Here is a 20,764-nt window from a genome sequence, read left to right on the forward strand (position 1 = left end):
CGTGTCGTAATAAAACGAGGGAAAGCGAATGGCATTTCTGAAAATGATCTAAACAAACAACCCCTTATAAATATTCCAAAAACAAAAAAGAAAAAAAAACAAAAATATCAAACACAGTGATAGTCTGACATACTCCTATGTGAACCAAGTGAAGTGATAAAATATTCTCAATCACCACATTTCAAATATACACACACTCATATAATAATAATAATAATAAAAATAGCATGAATTGCCTCACAATTACTTCAAGGTATATTTTAATTTTTCAATTTCATTGTTATAAATTTGGTATCATTGTATCAATGTTATTACGATCCAATGTGTTGTAATTATATATTTTTTTGTATTTCTTTGTTTATCAGGTCTTATTATTATTGTTATTATTCAGAGTTGCCTATATATAGCCTTAAGTTTAAAACTTCAATCTATCCGAGGTCTGTTAAAATAAAGGTAACCATCTTAAATTAATGTCACTGACTATTTTTTTGTGTATCTATATATGTGTATATATGTATTTCGGTGTGTGTGATTTGTTGTGTTTTATTTTTGTGACAGCAGGGTTTGGCGAATGTTATCGATTTTCGAGCAAGTTGTTGTTTAGCTAAGGTATGATGACTTGCTTTATTTATTTATTTATTATTGTTTTTTTGCTGGATTTATGGTTCATGTTGAATCTCGTGAGATAATAACGATTATCCGTGAATCCATTTCGTAACACGTGTTGTGAAACCATCAAATTGCGGCTTGTTTGGTTGCAACTCCTAAGTACGTCATTGTGTTTGATGACCGTCCTTTATTAGTTTGTTGAACTCATACTATTGATGTACCATGGCTGGCCAGTTTAACCTGGAACTTAGTATGTGTGTTTGATGCTTTAGGCAACGCCTAGCCCGACACCTAGTACCAACATGGATGGTGCGGAAGATGAGGTGAAATCTGAAGAATACAGTACAAACATGACTGAAGCAATGGGTGCTGGTAAGTGTATGTAACTTACTGCATTAGTAGTGGCTTCAATTACAGAATATACGTTTATGGGCTTGCTTATCAAAGCTTTTCGATTATACACATGTAATTTCCTGGTTCCATGTGTTTGGGTATCAACTGTGCTAATGTATTGATTTCAGTTTTGACTTATAGGCATGAACTTGGAATGAACTACAACTTTATTCGTCCCGACTTAATTGTTGGGTCATGTCTACAGGTTATGTTACTCTTCTCTCATTATTTGGATGCATTCTTTCTTAATCTTGTCCAAAGAACCATCTTTTAAGTTCTGACATAAACTTAATACTTGTAGTAGACTCCAGAAGATGTAGACAAGTTACGGAGTATTCAAGTGAATACCATATACTGCTTGCAACAAGACCCAGATCTTGCGTATCCATAAGAAATTCGGACCATAAATCCCCTTGTCAACAAGAGATAGAAACTAATTAGCTTTCTATCTGGTTATTCTTTTGTATGCTGTGTGTAACTGTATCATGTGATGAGTTCTTGGTCAAATTAAAAGTCTAACTAGTGGGTGCAGTAGTTGTTTTCTAATTAACTTGTTCACTAGATATTTTGATGTCGACATCAATGCCATTCGTGAATATGCCAGCACATTTGATGACATTCAACACTTACGTGCAGAAATAAGGTAATCAAAATCCCTTGACAAACTATAGATTTGTTTGGCTTTGACTTTTTTTCGTATGATCTTTTTTAACCGATTCATACAAAGGTCAATATGTAGTCACTTGATGTGAGTTTAACCATACATGTTATGGAGCAGAGACTTTGATGGTACTGATTTGCGGTTGCGCCTTCCAGCTGTGGTGAGTAAATTGCATAAAGCTGTTAATCGAAATGGTGGAGTAACCTACATTCATTGCACGGCTGGACTTGGAAGAGCTCCTGCAACTGCTGTACGCATTATTCTTAATTTTCTAAAGCTATAAAATTGTTACATCTGCTTATGAGTTACTGCTTTCTAAAGTTAATATACTTTCATCGCTTATGGCTGTCTTATCGCATCAGTGCTTGTGACTATGTCTTCCATGTCGGTTATTTTAGTGTCATCATCAATCATTTTCTGTATCTGAGATTTACTCAGGTTAAGATTCCAATATGTCTATATGAGCTAGACAACACAGTTGTATTCATGGTAGCAAATTGGCAGTGGTATTCCCCATCAAAAGAAAAAAGTTTAAAGAGCTACTTCCCATCGGTTGACTTTATGCTCCTATGTCTTTGTTCTGTAATATCAGAAAAATCTAGACCCTAGATATCTACTAAGCCACTATTGCATGACACCAAATGACTAAAATGTGTTCAGATGCAATTCACCATTAGCTCTTTTTGAACATGAAGGCTTTATAGTGGCTGTTATGCGGAAGCTTAGGGGAAGTTGGAATAGGAGCAAAAAAGTATAGGAACTTGTCTTTATATAGTGGCCGGATCTTTTGTTTTTTCCTTTGCCTATATGTTTATTTGCCTATGCCATTACCTATAAATCTATAATGATGAAATTTTTAATATGGTTTCTACTTATGACAGTTGGCATACATGTTTTGGGTTCAAGGTTATAAGTTAAACAATGCCCTCAGTCTACTCCTGGTAAATATGTTTCTCCTAAACGCAGTGTCTACTTCATATAAAGAAGAGATACTTTTAAATTTTCCCATTTCAAGCTGAAGATTTATTTAAACTCAAAAATATGTATGGACATAGTTGTTAATTTATAACCAACAATTTTGAGTTTTCTGTATTTGTTCAAACTGCAATGTATTTTGAAATTTCATTCAAAGTTTATTTTGATTTTGAAATTGAAAAAGTAAGACTTTTATCTTAAAGTACCAAATATGTTCTCTCTTTTCACTTTTGAGGCGCTATAAAAGTTATTATGATTAACTTAAGCATCTTTTTGAATTAGGGTGTCTACTTTTTTAAATAGCAAATGTGTGATTTTTGAAATACATTGCTGATTGCTGGTATTTTTAGTCCATTGAGAGGACAATAGTTTCTGAAATAATAAAAACTGTCACACTTGATTAGGCGTATTGCAGAAGATGGAATAATTTGTAACATTCCGTATCCTTTTGAACCGTTGTAATGGTTCTCTATAACGATTTTGGAAACTCATTTGAATGATTTGGTGATGTTTGAAATATTTTTCAATAAAATCTTTGTTTGTATATGCACATCTTCAAAACAATGCTTATCTTCCTATTCTTTTTTCTATGCAGAGAAATCGTAAATGTTTCCCAAATGTGGATGCTATAAAAAGTGCCACAGCTGACATTGTAAGTCATTACTTGACTTGTGTTCAAGAAGTTTTACAACCAAATGTTTTATGTCCCTGTTCAGTTTTCTAATCGGGTCCTTTTTTATGTGTTTAAATATTCTCATAAGAAGTATTACAGGCTCCTGAATTTTATTTGAATTTATATTAAGTTATTATCAAGTGTTGACCCTAGTATCTTATATGTCCTTAAACTGTACTTGTAAAAGCTTACAGGTCTAAAAAAGAGATCAATTACATTAACATGGAATGGTGATACTTGTTCTACAGTAGAAGTATCTGGACTTGATGTTGGGTGGAGTCAGGTAATTTATACAGCATCCAGCTAAAAATTCTAGACATCTTCTATGCTTGAGTGTCTAGTATGGTAAAGTTACTTGTAACAAACTATTGTCGACCTTTCATTGTGAACTCTTACCATGGTGAGACAGTGGGTTGACACTTAGTTGCTAAAATGTTGGTTCATTGCAGAAAATTCCATTAGAATATGACGAGAAGCATGGTTCATGGATTCTTCATAGAGATTTGCTGGTAATTACTAATTAGTTTATTTAAAATATAATAGCTATCATAGATGAGGATGTATGCTTCGAGGAAGGGGGCTAAATACGTCAATATGAGTGCTTGGTAAATTGGAAGTCTTTACGAAAATATACCATGGAGGTTGTATGGCCTTTGGTTACATTATCTAAACACTTCCAGTAGAAGGAGAAAATTCCCATTTACAAGTCAGGGATCTAATGATCATTATGCTTCAATCTACAAACTTAAATGCATAACCAAAAGACCTATATGTCCCATGATTGGACTACCTTTCTTCACGTTTGGAGGGTCAAGATAGAAAATAAGTACAACTGCAAAATATTTAGTTACATTTGCTATCACATTCCATAAAGATGTCAATCAGCTGATGAGTGTGTAACTTTGAGCAGCAAAATATATTCAGGCTAGTTATTGTAAGTTGAATGTTATCTACCTTGATAACAGGAGGGGCGTTATGAGTACAAGTACATAGTCGATGGGGAATGGATGACCAATACAAATGAGCCGGTTACTTCTGTTAACAAGGATGGCCATATCAATAACTATGTCCAGGTACAGTCAAGATATATTTATATTTATTTGTCTATATACAATTATTACAAGATAATAAGACAAAATATGGTCATTAGCTTGTCCTGTATAAGGATAGTTTCTATATTTAATAATTAGCAGTGGCGGATCTTAAAATTTTTAGCGGTGGGGGCCAATTTTTTTTTTTTTTGACATAGCTACGTTCCGGGTATTATATTATGGTCATGCAATACACTTAATCGGGTCGGGTCAAACAAAAATAACACTAATAATCCAAGTTTTCCATTCAAATTACTAATGCATAGTTTCTAACCAACAAAAAACTACAAAGACTTATGAATATACCAAGAAAAATGACGTTAGATTGTGGATTGTGGGAGAAATACCTTGTTACGTGGATTGTGGATTGTTGGCTAAAACATAGAATTATGAATGGACTAAGTGAATTGTGGGTTATAAAAACTAAAAAGGTAAATTTTATTTTTCTCTGGAGCCTAAAACTCAAAAAAGGGAGGAATACCTTGTTACATGGATTGTGAATTGTAGGCTAAAACATAGAATTTTGAATGGACTAAGTTAATTGTGGGTTATAAAAACCAAAAAGGTAAATTTTATTGGACTATTAAATTTATTAAACGTATCAAAAATAATCCTTGGGGGCCGACTTAATAGATGTAGATTATTTTGGATGAAATACGGGTATATTAGTACTACTAAACGAAGAAACGGTGGTGGCCCGGGCCCCCACGCCCCCCTGAAGAGAACCGCCTCTGATAATTAGCAAAAGAAGGTTGTTAATCTAAGTGGCAAATCAAGCTTTACATATTTATGAGAGGACTAGAGCACTTGCTGTTGTCATTCATTTGAAGAATGCCTCTTTCATGAAGTGATGCCTCTTTGAGAATGTCTGACATAATGGGAGATAAAGTTACCTCATATGTATATGGTTTGAAGCCACCAAATGCTAATCTTGCCATGAGATCTAGTTTTCTGGATAAATAACATCTATTCATGTCCAGGGGCCCTAGGGATGCTCGTAGTTGGAAGCGAAACGCGTTTGGTAATGGGTGAAAAAATGCGTTGAGTGAAAGCATGTCGTTTTCCTGATATGGGCCTGGTTGTGACTTGGGGCAACCCACCAACATTTGTCCACACTTTTTTAAAATATGTTTGAAATAGCTGATGATTTAGATGTGATCTACTTATTATATAAAGCAATCCGGGGGTTTTGTGACACATAAACTTGTTGAATGGGATGAGAGTAATTCAGTGGAAGTTATGGTGCGATCTGGGGGTTCCGTGACTCATAAACTTGTTAGATGGGATGATAGTAATTCAGTAGAAGCAATGGTGTCTTGATAAACCAATAAGATTACCCATAGTTATGTTAGTCGTTTGCTCTTACACTGATGCAGGTAGTTGATAAAGACCCAGAGAGCATAAGTGCTGCTTTGTGGACGCGATTGGGTGCTGATGATTTTGATTTAACGACCAACGAGAGAGAGATCATAAAGCAATTTCTGGATGAGTACCCAGACGATGAATAGGCCTGGCTACAAATTCTACTATCTGTATATAATTTAGCCTTTACACATTTATGTATGTGTATATATAAGATTTGCAGCATGATGACACAAGTTAATGTGGTTGTGGTGTTAAAAGTTATCTTGATGTACCTAAAATGGCGCTCAGTATTTTTCACTACTATTACCAAAAATATCCATAATGAAATAATTTACAAACTTTATCTCTTAACTTTTAATGTAACTAAATTACTTCTTTTACTGTTTATATTAATTATCTTTATAACAATAACTTACACTAAGTTGCCACTACCATCATCGTTACGTTGTATGGGCATTTGTCTGGTATAATTAAACGTGAAATATAGCTTTTTATGGGCTTCAATCTCATGGTTTGATCTAAATATCTTGTGAATTTTTATAGCAATTAAGACTTTTATTGTCCATATCAAATTGAAATAAATTTTTTTTTTTTTTTAATAAAGCCACTTCAACTAATAGAGTTATAAAATTTCACAAAACAAAATGGAATGGAGTATTTTAGGTTTTTCGTAAGAAACTACTCGGTGGTATAGAACTCAACTAAGTATTACGAGTAATATTTTCATAATCTATCATGATGATATATAAATTTTTAAGGGAAATGATGAATCCTCCAAACTTATTAGACTAAAAATTCTCCTAATTCATAGGATGGTGACATGTGAAAAATTAGGGGGTGAGATTAGGAAAGAGAATTAGTGGAATCCACATGTCACCACTATATAGTTTTAGAAGGATTTTTAGGCTAATATTTAGGAGGATTAATCATTTTCTAATTTTTAATATAGTATAAAAACTCAATGTTTAATAATACACCAAAATGATGATTTTTCACTTTTTTTTTTTCTTAGATACATTACCTTGTGTACAATAAATTAGATAGAAAATGGTGTATATAGTAATATTAAAAGAAAAAAGAAAATAGTGTATAAAAAAAAATAAAGTTATGAAAACCCAAAGAAATTTTAAAGAGTTAATTACACTTTTGGTCCCTATCGTGGGTCAAAAATTATTGTTTTCGTCTTTACCTTTCATAAATTACTGTTTTAGTCCAAAAAAGTTTGCCCCTTCAACGATTTTGGTCCAAAATCTAAGCGGACGTTAAATATGAGGTCATGTGACCTGCACACCATGGATATTTTAGTCTTTTTTATTAGTATAGGACCAAAAATGTAATTGTTCTAAACTTTGTTTTATTTCCTTTTTACTTTTACAATCAACATCATCATCTACAATCAACCATCCTAATTTTTTTTGTAAGATAAAAAATCAAATTAAAATCAGATCCAATATCAAAATTAAAGTCAACCAAACGCAAAATAAACATCATCAACGATTCAACCCCAACAATCTCATTATATATATATTCGACGCTAATGGGTGTAACACCAAAACACATTTCTTTTGAATATTTTATAAACAAGCTTATAAGCTTTTGTTATCTGGCCAATATCCTTGAAAGAGTTTGTACAGTTCACGATTCCAAGCTTTTGTCCATTTGTGGACACTATCTCTTAAAAAGTGTTTGTCAAAATCTAGAAGAAAAGAGAAGTGAATGGATAAAAAAAACCACCACTACCGCAATATATAGATCTATCTATATATAGGATACCCCTATCACCAGATTTGTAAACCGCCACCGCCGCCGACGATTGTTTTTCGCCATTCTTATGCTTATATGAGCGACTTAACACCACCGAGTATGTGAAATCCCAAATTCATTCGATCTTACGATTTATCATGTGTGTTCTTTCTGCGATCTCCCATAGTTGTCACGTTGATTTTTATGTGGTAATGCTCATGGGAGGAGGGATGATGACATCAGTTGATGATGACAAATGGGGTGTTATGGTATTGAGGAATAAAGTTAGGGTTTGTAAAGAGGAAAATGAAAGAAGAGAAAGTAGGATAGTAGAAAAACATCATCATTTGTTATTGTTTTTTTTCATAGGGTCCTTTTATGAATCCATTTTATATATTTTTAGATTTATAAATATTTGAGATGGGTTGATTTGATTGTAAATCTAAAGATAGAAATAAAAGAACAAAAGAGATGGAAATGATATTTACATGATGATGATGATGATGATGATGATGATGAAAGAATTTATAGAAAACTACGGTTTTGGTCCTTTGAAAATGAAAATACTGGAATACTCATCATGTGCAGGTCACGTGATGAGTAAATAAACGTCGGTTTGAGATTTGGACCAAAAACGTTGACGGAACAAAATGACAATATATGAAAGGTAGGATGAAAACGGTAATTTTTAACCCACGACGGAAACGAAAAGTGTAATTAACTCAATTTTTAAAATAAGTCAAACAAAATTGAGACAGCAGTAGTCCTCTTTCTTCAGTGCCGTAGGAGTAGCTAGTCAGACTTCCTAAAACCCTTTGATTTCTTTCTGACTGTCTCTCCGCCATCATCGGAGTTCCGATCCTTCACGTACATCGCCAGGTAATTTGCATATATAAATATATAATATAATATGTAGTATTAATCTAATGTAGATATAGTTGTAATCTTCACTTTTGTTGTATATATTTGGTGTTAGAGGGAGCAAATGCAAGTTAGCAAAGCAGGAGTAGGAATAGGAATAGGAGGTTGTATATCTGCAAAGCTCAATGATTCATCCGGAGGTAAAAAATCGAAGCGCAGATCGAAAGACGAACGGAAATCCATGGTTGAAACTTTCATTAAGAGGTTTTCTTCTTCTTTCCCCCTTCCCTCTTTTTTAACATGAGCTTTGTTTCAATATAATTGTAGAATTATCTAAATATCTCATAATTAGAAGCTTTAATAAACGGTGTAAACATAGGAGGTTACCCGAACAGGGCGACGACTCAGATATACGTGGCCTAATTGCGTATCGCTGTGAATAAAATCTGATGTACATACGGATGTTCGAAAATGAGACGTATTGTGAGGACAGTAGGATACTTGACTACTAGGCTACCCTGGCGGTTATTAAAGAAAAAGAAGACGGAGCTTCTTAAAGTAAAACTGTTATGTTAGTGATAACTAAGCTGCAGTGATTACTTATTTTTTTATTTTATTATTATTTTTTTTTTTACATTCGGGGCTTTTGTCGAGTTCGATCAATTTGGGACAGAGGGAGTATAAATCTGGATGTGAGAAATCTCAAAGTCAATATTTCAATTGTTTGGTGTAAGCTTACTTGGTTTATAGGGCTTGTAACTTGTGAAAATCAAAGTCATTAATTATATTTTAACTTTTAGAAACAATTTTGCGGTTCGCTGTGAATTAGGTAGATACTGGAATTAGGGAACCACTGCCATCTCACCAAACTTGCTATCAAAATGATGAAGTTGGCTCATAGTTATGGTTAGAAACAATAGTTGTATAAAGTTGTTTTGTCTTGAAGATAAATTGATTTTAAGATATACTTATTGCAGACATCAGGCGTCAAATAATGGAAGTTTCCCATCGCTGTATCTTACACACAAGGAAGTTGGTGGGTCCTATTACACAGTACGTGAAATTTTTCGGGACCTAATTCAGGAAAATCGAGTGCTGGCTCCACCCAAGCTGCCTCCAGGAGAACACAATATGGAAAACCTAGATAGTTTCTTGGAAAACTATCCATTGGGTTCAATTGCATATGATCCTAATGTACATGGTTTGCCTCCACAAGATAAGCAAAAACTACTTGATGAGTATGAGTTTAGGCGTGAAAAGATTTTGAATACAAAAAGGATTGTGGAATTGCATAAACGAAATCTTGATATTGACATAATCATTAATGCAAGTGCTCGTGCAATTGTGAATGATGATGAAGTTGAACCAGAACACACAGAATTGCTAATGGAGCAGGGTTTGAAAGGACAAAAGCATGAGATAAAAGAAGTAGTAACATATCAAGATCAAATTCGTCCTATTTCGGAGAATGTGGTGGTGGAGACTTTTCCTTTGAGACCCGTCTCTAGTGCAGTTGATTATATTGACGAGAAAACAAATGATAGAGAAGTATTGAAAGGTAATTTGGAGTTGGCCTCTGGTAATGATACAACAACCTTGGTTGATAGTTCAACTGAAGCAGTGGATACAGAATTGGAGAAAGATATAGTAACTCCACTGCCAAAGTCAAAAGCAATTACAGATGACTTTGAGAGCACGTTGCTTGCAGAAGACAATGTGAGTTCCTATTATATGTCTTTGCCTTATGTTTCTCTGCCTTTGTAGTTATAGGCTGACTTAACATTAACATTAACTTTTGAAAGTTATTTTCCCACTTAAATTAGTATACATACGGATTTCACGAGAGATATCAATGGTTTATCCTGAAGTTTCAAACAAGTCTACTTATACGCTGATTGCAATATAGCCGTGTTCATAAACCATCAGCACTGCCTACAACATTTGTTTACAAGCTTCATGCAATGTAGGCAAAGGTCTAATTAAACGTTAGAAAGTAGACATTATATACCTATAATATGATTGTCTGAATAGCTATGAACTCTGAATCGTTTGTCTTATAGTATCTGAAGTAAATTGCTGCACAGAGTTGCAAAAACCCCATAAATCTGTTTTCTGGAACACATGCCATGAAATTTGCTTATGTGAGAAAGATCTTCTTAATTGTTAAAATAAGGATAATTTATTAACTGTGACTTTGCTAGGCGGCAAGTACTCCTAGCAGCATAAGTTCTCAGCATCGTGACAGCAACAAGTCCAGCAGTTATTTTCAATTGCCGAGTTTTGATGAGACGACTGCAAATAAGAACTTTTCAGACATCCCGTTCTCTTATACTGCAAACGAAATCAATTTGTAAGTATATATACATGCATATTAGAAGAGCAAAAGCATTCTACCATAGCACAATGTGCTAGTTGTATTACTGTAATCAAGATTTAATTGTTTCTTCTTTTTTGGATGTGTTAAAGTTTTGAGTTGTGATAAAAGTAATTATATATGCAGTTATTCGTCGGAATCAGCAACATCAAGGAAATCTGACAGTGAAGAAGCTAATCCGATTTTGGCATACATCAAGACCTTCATTTCTACGTTCATGAAGTTTTGGCCTGATTAATCCTCAGGTTGGTTATTTTGCTGGAACCTTTTTCATGGATAGATTGTACGTGTGACAGTGTGAGACCAATAGTACGTAGCTCTTGGGCACTTGAGAAAACTTTTCCAAGCTATATATTTTTTAATGAAAATGATTTAAAAAAAAACGTAGTTCCAACATCCAAGATGTGTGTAATTTTTAGTGAGTAATGGACCAATGGTAGCATCTTTTTTTTTTAAATGGTCAAAGTTTAATTAGACTGAAATTGATGTATACATTAAGAAAGATGTTACATCCTCCTAAACTAATTCCTAAATTCCTCCTAAATGACATTTAGCATGGTAAAAAAGTAAGGTAGAGGATGTGGGTGAGTGGGTCTTTTTGTTAATATAATGGATTCATTTCAGTTCTCATTTCGGATGATATATAAGAGGATAGTATGCTTCACTTACTAAACCGTACCAACCTAAGAACTAATGCATATTAGTTTGATCACTCTGTATTTTACGATGAAGTTTTGGTGCTAGACAACTAAGTTTCACACATTAGAATCAGATATGGAGGATTGTTATATCTTCTTTTCTCAACAAAAAAGAACAGATCTCTCTCAGTAGCCTCTGCACAGAAGAGAAATAAACTTTTTAACATATTATTTCTATCGCAAAATGGAGCCTTTCTTATTTTCGGTTATTTGGATGAACAAACTAAAGATGGATATGGACATAAAATGTGCGTATAAGGATGATAACTTTAACAAACATTTGGTTTTTTCAATAGTACTCGTATTTTTAGTAGAGCAATCTGCACATTTTGTTCTTTGTGAATATGTACTTCAATGTTTATTGGGACCAAAAGCTATAATTTAATGCAATCTCAAAGCATCATAGCTTTTGTGGGCAGCAATCATATCCATCAACTTAAAATTGTCTCTCTTGTTAATTTACGGCTTAAGTTTAATTATTGCTGGTTAATTTCAATCACGTGTTGTTATCTTTTATGTTGTAGCTTTTGAACTAATCTGTAAAATATGGTTTTGCCCCTGAAAAATGAAAATTTGTTTGCCTAAATACCAGCATTTTTTGTATCATAACTAGCAAGGGAGTGATATTTAGACAATAAAATTTTAGAGTGATATTTAGACAACAAAATTTTGCCATCTACAATAAATGTACAAACTGTATTACGCAGTGTACAACTGCATTATGCAGGAATTGTTGTAGATAGATAAAATTTGTTGTAGCAATATCATTTCCCTATGGTGTTGCTTTTAGGACTGTGCCTATAGATAGTTATCAATAATCTTTTAGATATGACGCAGTATTTTGTATTATTTTTTAAAATATTTTTTTGTTGTTTTTCGATGTCTAGCGCGAACAAGCAATGGTCATTTATTACCTTTTGATATGTTATTCAGTTTGTCTTGAGCGATTCGTTGTCATGTAACAAAAGTTAGTAGAAGTGAAATAATGTAAATTGCGATGGAAACTTAGCAAAAATGTATGGCAGTGACAAAAACAATAATGTTGAATGACTTGATATTTTAGTGTATGAGTGGGATGCCAGAGGTTAATCTTTGTAATTTAAAGACAAAAAAATCTTGTTACAAGTGACTAGCATATATGCTTAACTTCGTATTTTAAAAAATCTCATAATCATGTAAAATTCAACATTATATCACTTTAACATTACATTGTTACTAGGAACCCATAAACTAAGTTTTGCTGTCTATGTCACCATATTAATTTTTGTAGTGTAAGTCATAGTTATGAGCTAATACTTATTTAAGACCAAAAGGCCGAGACTGAAATGTAAAAACTAAAAAAGTAAAAAGAGCTCAACTCAAGTTCTTATATAACTTTTCGAGCTGTACACATCACTTGAAAAATGAGCTAATGTGTCGAAAAATTTTAGTCGCTAAAAGTCACTAGAAGACAAAATGGAGGAGTTTGATCTTTTTTGTTTGACCAAAAGTCAAAAGTATTTTTGTTTATGATTTTCTTTTTATTAGAGTCAAATAAAAAAAAAAAAAAAAAGAAAGAAGATTTGTTGACTCAACTGTTCAGAGAAAACAATCAAATCCGCACATAGGAAAAGTTGCTTTCAAGTGACCATCTAGTTATGGAACACCATCTTTGCCTCTTCATCTACCAATATATATATATATATATATATATATATATATATATATATATATATATATATAACAAGGTCTTAAATTTATTCATAAACAAATAAGAGCCCTTGGATGATTTTCATCTTTGATTTATAACCATTAGATCAAATTTAATTATTTTATCTTTGTTAAATGACAATATTAATACTTTCACTTTATATAATTAGATAAAAAACCCCTTTTAAATCTTAAGCCATAAATAACATAATATACGTAAATGTAATATGACAGGGATTGGTTTCGCAACTTTGTACATATTTATATCAAATTTGCAAAATGTGTGATAACACAGGGACCAAAAATATAATTCGTTCATCATATAATCTTTTCACAATGCAATCTTAAATACTTTTTTAGTTTACCAAATGTACTTATATAATAATATCAAAATTTCTAAAAAATTAACTATAAATACATAATCTATAAATCTCAATATAATGATGTAAAATTATTTTTAATAACTCTTAAAAAAAAGTAACTATAAATACAAATAGTAGACTTTTTGAGGCTAAAACCTTAAAGAATGAAAATTTAAAATTTAATTCTTAAATAGAAGTAATAAATATATAATTCTAAGTGGAAAACTGATATACGTTTACTACCTTCTAAAAAGATAGTATTTATCTAGCTCAAAATATGGTATTTATAAGCTTGCTTGAGCAATAATCAAATGAATATTAGACGTAAGTGTAGTGGTTAAATATGGGTAATGATCAATCCTCTTAAATTATTAGCCTAAAAATCCTTCTAATTAACAGGATTGTGACATGTAGAAAATCAGGAGGTGAAATTAAGAAAGAGAATTAGTGGAATCCATATGTTATCAAGTGGATATATTAGGATAATTTTTAGGAGGATTTATCATTTTCCGTTAAATATTACTACGATGCTTTGATATTTTATGTAAGATTATTTTTTATTTTGTGAATTGTTATTTATGTGTGTATTTATATAAGCATCAAGCTATGTCAAAGATTATAAAAAGTAACTAATATAGTTACACGATTTTAGAAGAAGTCTGTATCATGATACTAATTAATCAATTTTCAATAGCTTTTATTTAAGTTTGTCAATAGCTTTTATTTAAGTTTGTCATTATGAAACGATAATATATCATTAGTTAAATATATTCTCTCGCGTATTATGCGGGACAATAATCTAGTTTATCTATTTATTTAGGCAAAAGTCATACATTTATGGAATCAGAATCACTAGGAATTCCCCAACTTAGTACAACTAATTGACAAAATTAAGTTTAAAAAATAAAGAAAAAAGTGATAAAGGGTTTACCATGAACCAAAAATAGGTGTTCCGAAATTTCTATAAAAAATAGGTGTTCTATTATTATATATTTCCTTTATAATCTTATGATGACTGGAAGTATAAATTTTTGAGTGACCAGAAATATAAAAATTGGTGAATCAATATATACATCTTGATAATTTACTTAAAAGCATAGTCATTTAATTTATATCTAATCCCGCTATCATCATAATATATAAACAGCTCTAAGTAAATCGAACGATAGATATATCATATATGGAAAAATGAGGAGTTTCACATGTAAATCAAATTATAGGTATATGAAAAAATGAGGAGTTTCACATGTAGGTTTTTAAATATATGACACACTCATCCTCAAGACCTCAACTTCTCCATAGACGATACTCCGTATTAATTAACTCGATCATTAATTATAATTCTGTGATAATCCACGTGTTTATTTACTTTTGGTAAAAATTGAACATACATATATCATTCAATATTGACGCATAATTAGTCGTTCATCGATCTTACCCAAAATTTGATTTTGCAACTCCTTGCTAATGACAAAGTGTCCCTTAAAGAAGTCGAAGGGCAAAACCACTTATGTCGCCACATGTTTTCGATTAGACCATTAAATAAATTTACATCTCTATCCTTAAAAGATATTTCCTATCATTAATTTCCATACATATTGTAATCACTTACATCATGCATAAAAGCTTTTGATCTCTCTCTCTATATATATATACACACACACGTACATGTGTTGTTAGAAGTACAAACAAAACATCTATTGGACTATTAACAAAAAAAAAAAAAAAAAGTAGAAACAAACAATAAAAATCAAGAGAGATCGAAGAAATGGGTTTTAGTGAGAAACAAGAAGCATTGGTGAAGGAATCATGGGAGGTCATGAAGCTAGACATTCCTACCCTTAGTCTCCATCTTTACAAAGAGTAAGTAATTAATTCTATCTCCAAATATATATAATGTTATTTCTATTTAACTTTGTGATCAAACTTAAAATCATCCAAAAAAATGGGGAGTTTAATTATTATTATATAATGAAAGAAATGTGTTAAAAAAATGTGTCCAATCAATATAAATGCAGGATATTGGATATAGCTCCAGAGGCAAAAGGATTGTTTTCATTTCTTAAAGATACAAACGAGATCCCCCAAAATAACCCCAAGCTCAAGTCACATGCTGTCAAAGTTTTCAAGATGGTCAGCACAAATATATCTGATTTTCTTCCGATCCCTTCTTTTTTGTTACCCTTATTCTCTCTATATATATGTAAATTGCGCGCAATGTATAGAATCACTATATGTGTGTGATTAAAGGTATGTGAGGCAGCAATTCAACTAAGGGAAAAAGGAGAAGTGGTGATTTATGGTTCTACACTTAAGGCATTGGGATCTGTTCATGTACAAAAAGGAATCACTGACCCTCATTTTGAGGTATTATGTTAATCCATTATTTTAAACCATAGCATCTAGATACTCTTTTCGTCCCGTTAGTAAAACAAAGATGATGTTGGTTGAAAGTTACGTTTTAAAAGTGGGTCAAATTTTATAGTGGACATTTTTTTTTTTTTTTTGGGGGGGGGGGGGGGGGGGGGACTAATTAGTATCGATAGTATATATATATTACGAGTATAAATCAATTGGATTGATACATGTCGTAGATAGTGAAAGAAGCAGTGATAAGAACAGTGAAGAAGGCAATGGGGGAGAAATGCAATGGAGAGATGAAAGATGCATGGAGTGAAGCTTATGATCAGCTGGCTGCTGCTATCAAAACTGAAATGAAAAAAGAGACTACGTGTGCTGCTTAATTAATCCAGTTGTTTAATTAAAGCAAGTTGATTAATTAGTTGTGTAATATGCAAAGCTTTTCATTTATATTTTTTTTCTATTTACATGCACTATATGATGAAACATAGAGTGTGCTTTCAAATATTGTTATTTTCAGGTTTTGTTGGTCTTAATTAAATCTACAATACTGATCATGTTTGCTCTTATATTTCATCAAATAAGATATTCAATTTTTCTTTCCTTTATTTACAATCATACGAAGCATTTGAATATCTTTAATCTACCTAAACTTACAAACCAAGCCAAAAATTTTATCAAAAAAAAAAAAACATCTTTAAATAGTTACTATTGATGAAACTTTAACATCTATAATAAATCATTAGTTAGTGGATAAATCATTAGTTTAGAACCATTCATCAATAAATGGATTGTACATGAAAGGAGTGTGAGTATTAAAAGACTTTGATTTCTAATCTTGCTTTGAGTAAAATATCTAGGAGAATGGAGATAACGATTTTTTCAGAATGAGTTTACTCTAACATTAAAACTAAGTATATGAAGAGACATGTCATTGAATCTAAATTTGTCATTAAAAAAAATTATAAAGTAAAAAAATTAAAAGTAAATGCCATTGTTGATAGACAAATAATCAACAAAGAGATATGGTATCATATATTCTTTATAATAAGGTAAACAATCACATTATATAAGATAATTTAATTACACATCTAAACTGTGTATGATCATGGGAAAATGTAAAACATTACATCTAACTTGGGTGGAAATATATTATTTAAGGGGTAAATAGTTGTGGGAGAATCCTTTAAGTCCAAGAGTCCCTTAGCTAAGTCAAAGGGACAAAATGTGGCAAAATGTTTATATTTTCACCATGATATCAAACAAAATTGACAATCTTATCCCTGAGAAGGATATATATATGATTGGCATATAATTCACACCCAATATTAATGCAGACAGAAATATAAATATCTCTATATAAATGTGAGTGTGTATGGTTAAGAAAGACAGTAAGTAAGATGGGTTTTGATGAGAATCAAGAAGCATTGGTGAAGGAATCATGGGAAATTATGAAGGAAGACATTCCTGACCTCAGTCTCTATTTCTTTACACAGTAAGTAATTATTCATATTTGTAATCATATATAGTGTAATAAGTATTCTTTTTTGGTTTTTCCAGTACGAGAGAACTTCAAAAACACTAAAAGCCTCCCATAACAAATAGATGTATTTTTAACTAGTTTATTCACTAATATATTTTTCAAGTTTTTTGCCAGGTAAAACTGTAACCTTATATAATAACTTGAAGCTTAACCCAAAACTGTCTATTTACAACATACATGATACATTTTACACTTCATATTATACTCTACGAGTTATATAGCAACGAGCATAGTACTTACGCAACTAGGCAGCAGCGGGGAAGACGGTCTGCTTTATTATGGATTTTCGGTAGTTAGGTAAAGGGAAAAAAACAAAGAAGTCCAAGGGCAAATAAGGTATTTCAAAGACAGAAATATTTAGTAGGAGTGATTTGCTTTATTAGGGAGTAGAGATATAACATATAGTGGTATACCACAGTTAAAACTTTGCATAACAATGGTAGAAATGTAAGTTTTGATATGAGAAAGTAATCTGCTTGTAATAAATCAAAATAGCTAATTAACTAAAAATGCATCATTTTGAAAAGTTAGCTAAGTCCCCCAAAATAAGTCTTGAGAAGCCTCTGCCATAATGAAGTAAATCATGATAATATGATGTATTGTTACTACGATCGATATTTCGTAATTAACCTTGATTATATAATCAAGGAGAGTACTAACAAAAGATATATAAGTATAAATTAGGGTCCTGGAGATAGCACCTGGTGCAAAGGAATTGTTTTCATTTCTGAAAGATACAGATGAAATTCCACAAGATAACCCAAAGCTCAAGGCCCATGCTATCAAAGTTTTTAAGATGGTAAGCATATAAATAAATATGCATATCTATATATATGTAGTGTTACATTTCTTAATTCCCCTAGCTTGTAAGATATCTAATTATATGTTTGTGTGTGACGTGAGTGAAGACATGTGAGGCGGCGATTCAGCTGAGGGAGAAAGGTGAAGTTGTGATTTCTGGTTCCACTCTCAAGTATTTGGGATCTGTTCATCTGCAGAAAGGAATTGCTGCTCCTCACTTTGAGGTAATCCTATTCATGTTTTTAATCAAGGCGGCTGATCGATCAGTATTGTAAAAATGTCGAATTGATGGTTAATTAGGAAATCTTTATCGACATAAATACTGTAAACATCATGTACCTGTTTTGAACTGTTTGATGCAACTAACTTTATACTCTTCAGTGCACATGACACTTTGATGAACATAAGTTACTTTGTAAAATGCTTTTAATTATATACACTTGATGAAAATCATTAGGAGTAACTTTTGGTTTAATACTCGAGGTTCTAATTAAGATGCTGTATAATAATTAAAAAAGGTTTGAGCAGGCGACCAGCATGTGTCATGGGTCATTTGACAGCACTACTTAAAATCTTATATCAATCAGTACGCTTCGATGAAATAAACAAAACGTACATTTTTGATACTATATATTTTGGATGGATAAATGAAGGTAGTTAAGGAAGGAGTGCTGCGAACAGTGGAAAAGGGAGTTGGGGAGAAATGGGGTGAAGAGATGAAGGAAGCTTGGTCTGAAGCTTATAATCAGTTGGCTGCTGCTATACAAGCTGAGATGGAAAAAGAGGCTGCTGAAACGCAACTTCAAGAAACGTACACGCAACCTAAGGAAATGCAACCTTAACCTTGATTCATATGCTAGCTATATACGTTTTTACATGATAAACGGGTATATGTAACAAATAAGGCTATGTTGTTGGGACGTTGAATTAATCATCTTTAAGTTCAAAAATAGGCAACTTCAATTCAATTCAGACCCAGTTTAGGATATCCCTGTTTAAAGCCCAAATAACCCATTAAGTTATTTTGAGTCTTGAACCACTTTATCTGCATCCACATTTGTCATTTGTGAGAGTACAAGAACACACTATCCTCATCAAAACCACGTTATGATGGCGGCATTGGGCCTATCAGTGTGATGGCTGGCTTGATGTATCTTGCACGAAGGAAACCATATATAGTGGGTTATGTACTTCAGTACTTGTGTGTTTTTTTCTTTCTATACTAAATTGGTAAATTTAATTTAAGTGTGATTGGGGCCGCTTTTGAAGGTGTGTGTACTAGACTACTAGCTGAGCCGTTAAATAGAGCCTCGTTTGGTTAAGTGGCCCAAGTTTTGGATTATCTGTTGTGCTAAAGAGGAACTTTTTTAATTTATTTTCATTTTTTACCCATAACCTTATTAGTTAAACAAAAAGCATTATTTTTCCCAAAAATTTGGTTTTTGCTATACATGTATGGTAGATATAAACAAAATTATACCTACCATTTATATAAGAAAAAACGCAACAAATAGTAAATATAACAAAAAAAATTGGTGTGATCAATAACTTTTACATGATATAAAAGTTTCATGGTTAAAGGGGAAGGGAGTGGTGGAGTGTTGGCATGCGGGTTGGCCTAGCCCTCCCAGGCACACCACCGTCATTAAAGAGGGTTCCGAGAGGGTTAGGGTTGGGAGGGCTTTTAACAAGTTGCGGGTTGAAGGATTGTAGCCGTTGGGAGCATGTGAATGAGGATGGACTACTTTGACTAGCCTTTAATCTTGTTTAAAAAAAATAAATTTGAAAGGGTTGAGAAAATGATGAATGCCATAAAAAATGGTTGGGAGGGTTGAAAAAGAAAAATGAGTTGAAGAGATGCAATTTATGAGATTTAAGAGGGTTGAGATTTTGAGCTTCATGACTCCTTTCCCGTTAAGACTTAAGAGTTAAGACCCTAATTTGATTACATCTCATGGACTTGGAAATCTACGAGACGAGTGCTGTGATCCACTTATGGAAAGCCGTTAATCGTTACCAAATTCCATCATCTTCTATTCTTCGTCCGTTAGCCATAATATCACACGATTAAAACTCTCATATTGGCCCTGGGAGTTGCCAAAGAGTCATCCGCTTCATTTTTTAGTATCCATGTTTGTTTGGGAAAAAATATTATGCATCTATTCATCTAATTATATTACGAGACAAAGTATTCACGCGTTGCAGCGGTGAGATGGTGGTGGTAATAGGTCATAGAGTACGATAGGTCATAGAAGGTGATAGGTCATAGAGTGTGATAGTCAAATGTCTTAGTCGTCGTACGGGCTCCGCCCTCGGATTTAAAAATTCGTCGTAAGTATATCGAATGACATCTCTAATGAAAGAACATGGAATTTTAAGAACACCCATATAATTTTTATAAGTTAGATGTATGGTTTTGAGATAAAAAATTTTGAATGAATTATAGAAATAAAATGATTTATGGAAGACTATTAGATCAAGCGTTATATTTAACATAACTAGAGGGTAGTCAATTGTAATATCCTAGTACTATATATATATGGCTGTAATGTTATGCCTTTTCAG

General features: G+C 32.3%; 4 protein-coding genes across 5 annotated transcripts; all 4 read left to right on the forward strand.

Annotated features, from left to right (window-relative positions):
* Positions 1 to 110: 110 nt before the first annotated feature.
* On the forward strand, positions 111 to 6,118 carry LOC122603602 (phosphoglucan phosphatase DSP4, amyloplastic). Of its 2 annotated transcripts, none has more exons than XM_043776351.1 (14): positions 111 to 253; positions 366 to 453; positions 559 to 609; positions 882 to 981; positions 1,131 to 1,207; positions 1,307 to 1,383; positions 1,565 to 1,645; positions 1,781 to 1,913; positions 2,545 to 2,604; positions 3,234 to 3,290; positions 3,499 to 3,594; positions 3,761 to 3,820; positions 4,277 to 4,384; positions 5,779 to 6,118. In XM_043776351.1, the coding sequence occupies exons 1-14, from the start codon at positions 228 to 230 to the stop codon at positions 5,908 to 5,910; spliced, it is 1,146 nt and encodes a 381-aa protein (XP_043632286.1). In that variant the 5' UTR covers positions 111 to 227; the 3' UTR covers positions 5,911 to 6,118. The 2 variants fall into 2 exon arrangements, with proteins under 2 accessions (XP_043632286.1, XP_043632287.1); XM_043776352.1 differs by having other exon boundaries at positions 562 to 609.
* A 2,143-nt stretch (positions 6,119 to 8,261) lies between these two features.
* LOC122605267 lies at positions 8,262 to 11,202 on the forward strand. Its single transcript, XM_043778175.1, has 5 exons — positions 8,262 to 8,389; positions 8,487 to 8,635; positions 9,349 to 10,087; positions 10,573 to 10,721; positions 10,872 to 11,202. Exons 2-5 carry the CDS (start codon positions 8,496 to 8,498, stop codon positions 10,981 to 10,983), a joined length of 1,140 nt encoding a protein of 379 aa, XP_043634110.1. The 5' UTR covers positions 8,262 to 8,389; positions 8,487 to 8,495; the 3' UTR covers positions 10,984 to 11,202.
* Positions 11,203 to 15,187: 3,985 nt separating this feature from the next.
* Positions 15,188 to 16,424, forward strand: LOC122605056 (non-symbiotic hemoglobin 2-like). The gene is made up of 4 exons (XM_043777930.1): positions 15,188 to 15,357; positions 15,513 to 15,627; positions 15,745 to 15,861; positions 16,089 to 16,424. The coding sequence occupies exons 1-4, from the start codon at positions 15,263 to 15,265 to the stop codon at positions 16,236 to 16,238; spliced, it is 477 nt and encodes a 158-aa protein (XP_043633865.1). The 5' UTR covers positions 15,188 to 15,262; the 3' UTR covers positions 16,239 to 16,424.
* Positions 16,425 to 17,168: 744 nt separating this feature from the next.
* LOC122605769 (non-symbiotic hemoglobin 2-like) lies at positions 17,169 to 19,167 on the forward strand. The gene is made up of 4 exons (XM_043778724.1): positions 17,169 to 17,350; positions 18,083 to 18,197; positions 18,307 to 18,423; positions 18,853 to 19,167. Exons 1-4 carry the CDS (start codon positions 17,256 to 17,258, stop codon positions 19,039 to 19,041), a joined length of 516 nt encoding a protein of 171 aa, XP_043634659.1. The 5' UTR covers positions 17,169 to 17,255; the 3' UTR covers positions 19,042 to 19,167.
* Positions 19,168 to 20,764: the final 1,597 nt, after the last annotated feature.

This window comes from Erigeron canadensis, chromosome 6 (genome assembly GCF_010389155.1).
Source record: "Erigeron canadensis isolate Cc75 chromosome 6, C_canadensis_v1, whole genome shotgun sequence".
Classification (NCBI taxonomy): Eukaryota; Viridiplantae; Streptophyta; class Magnoliopsida; order Asterales; family Asteraceae; genus Erigeron; species Erigeron canadensis.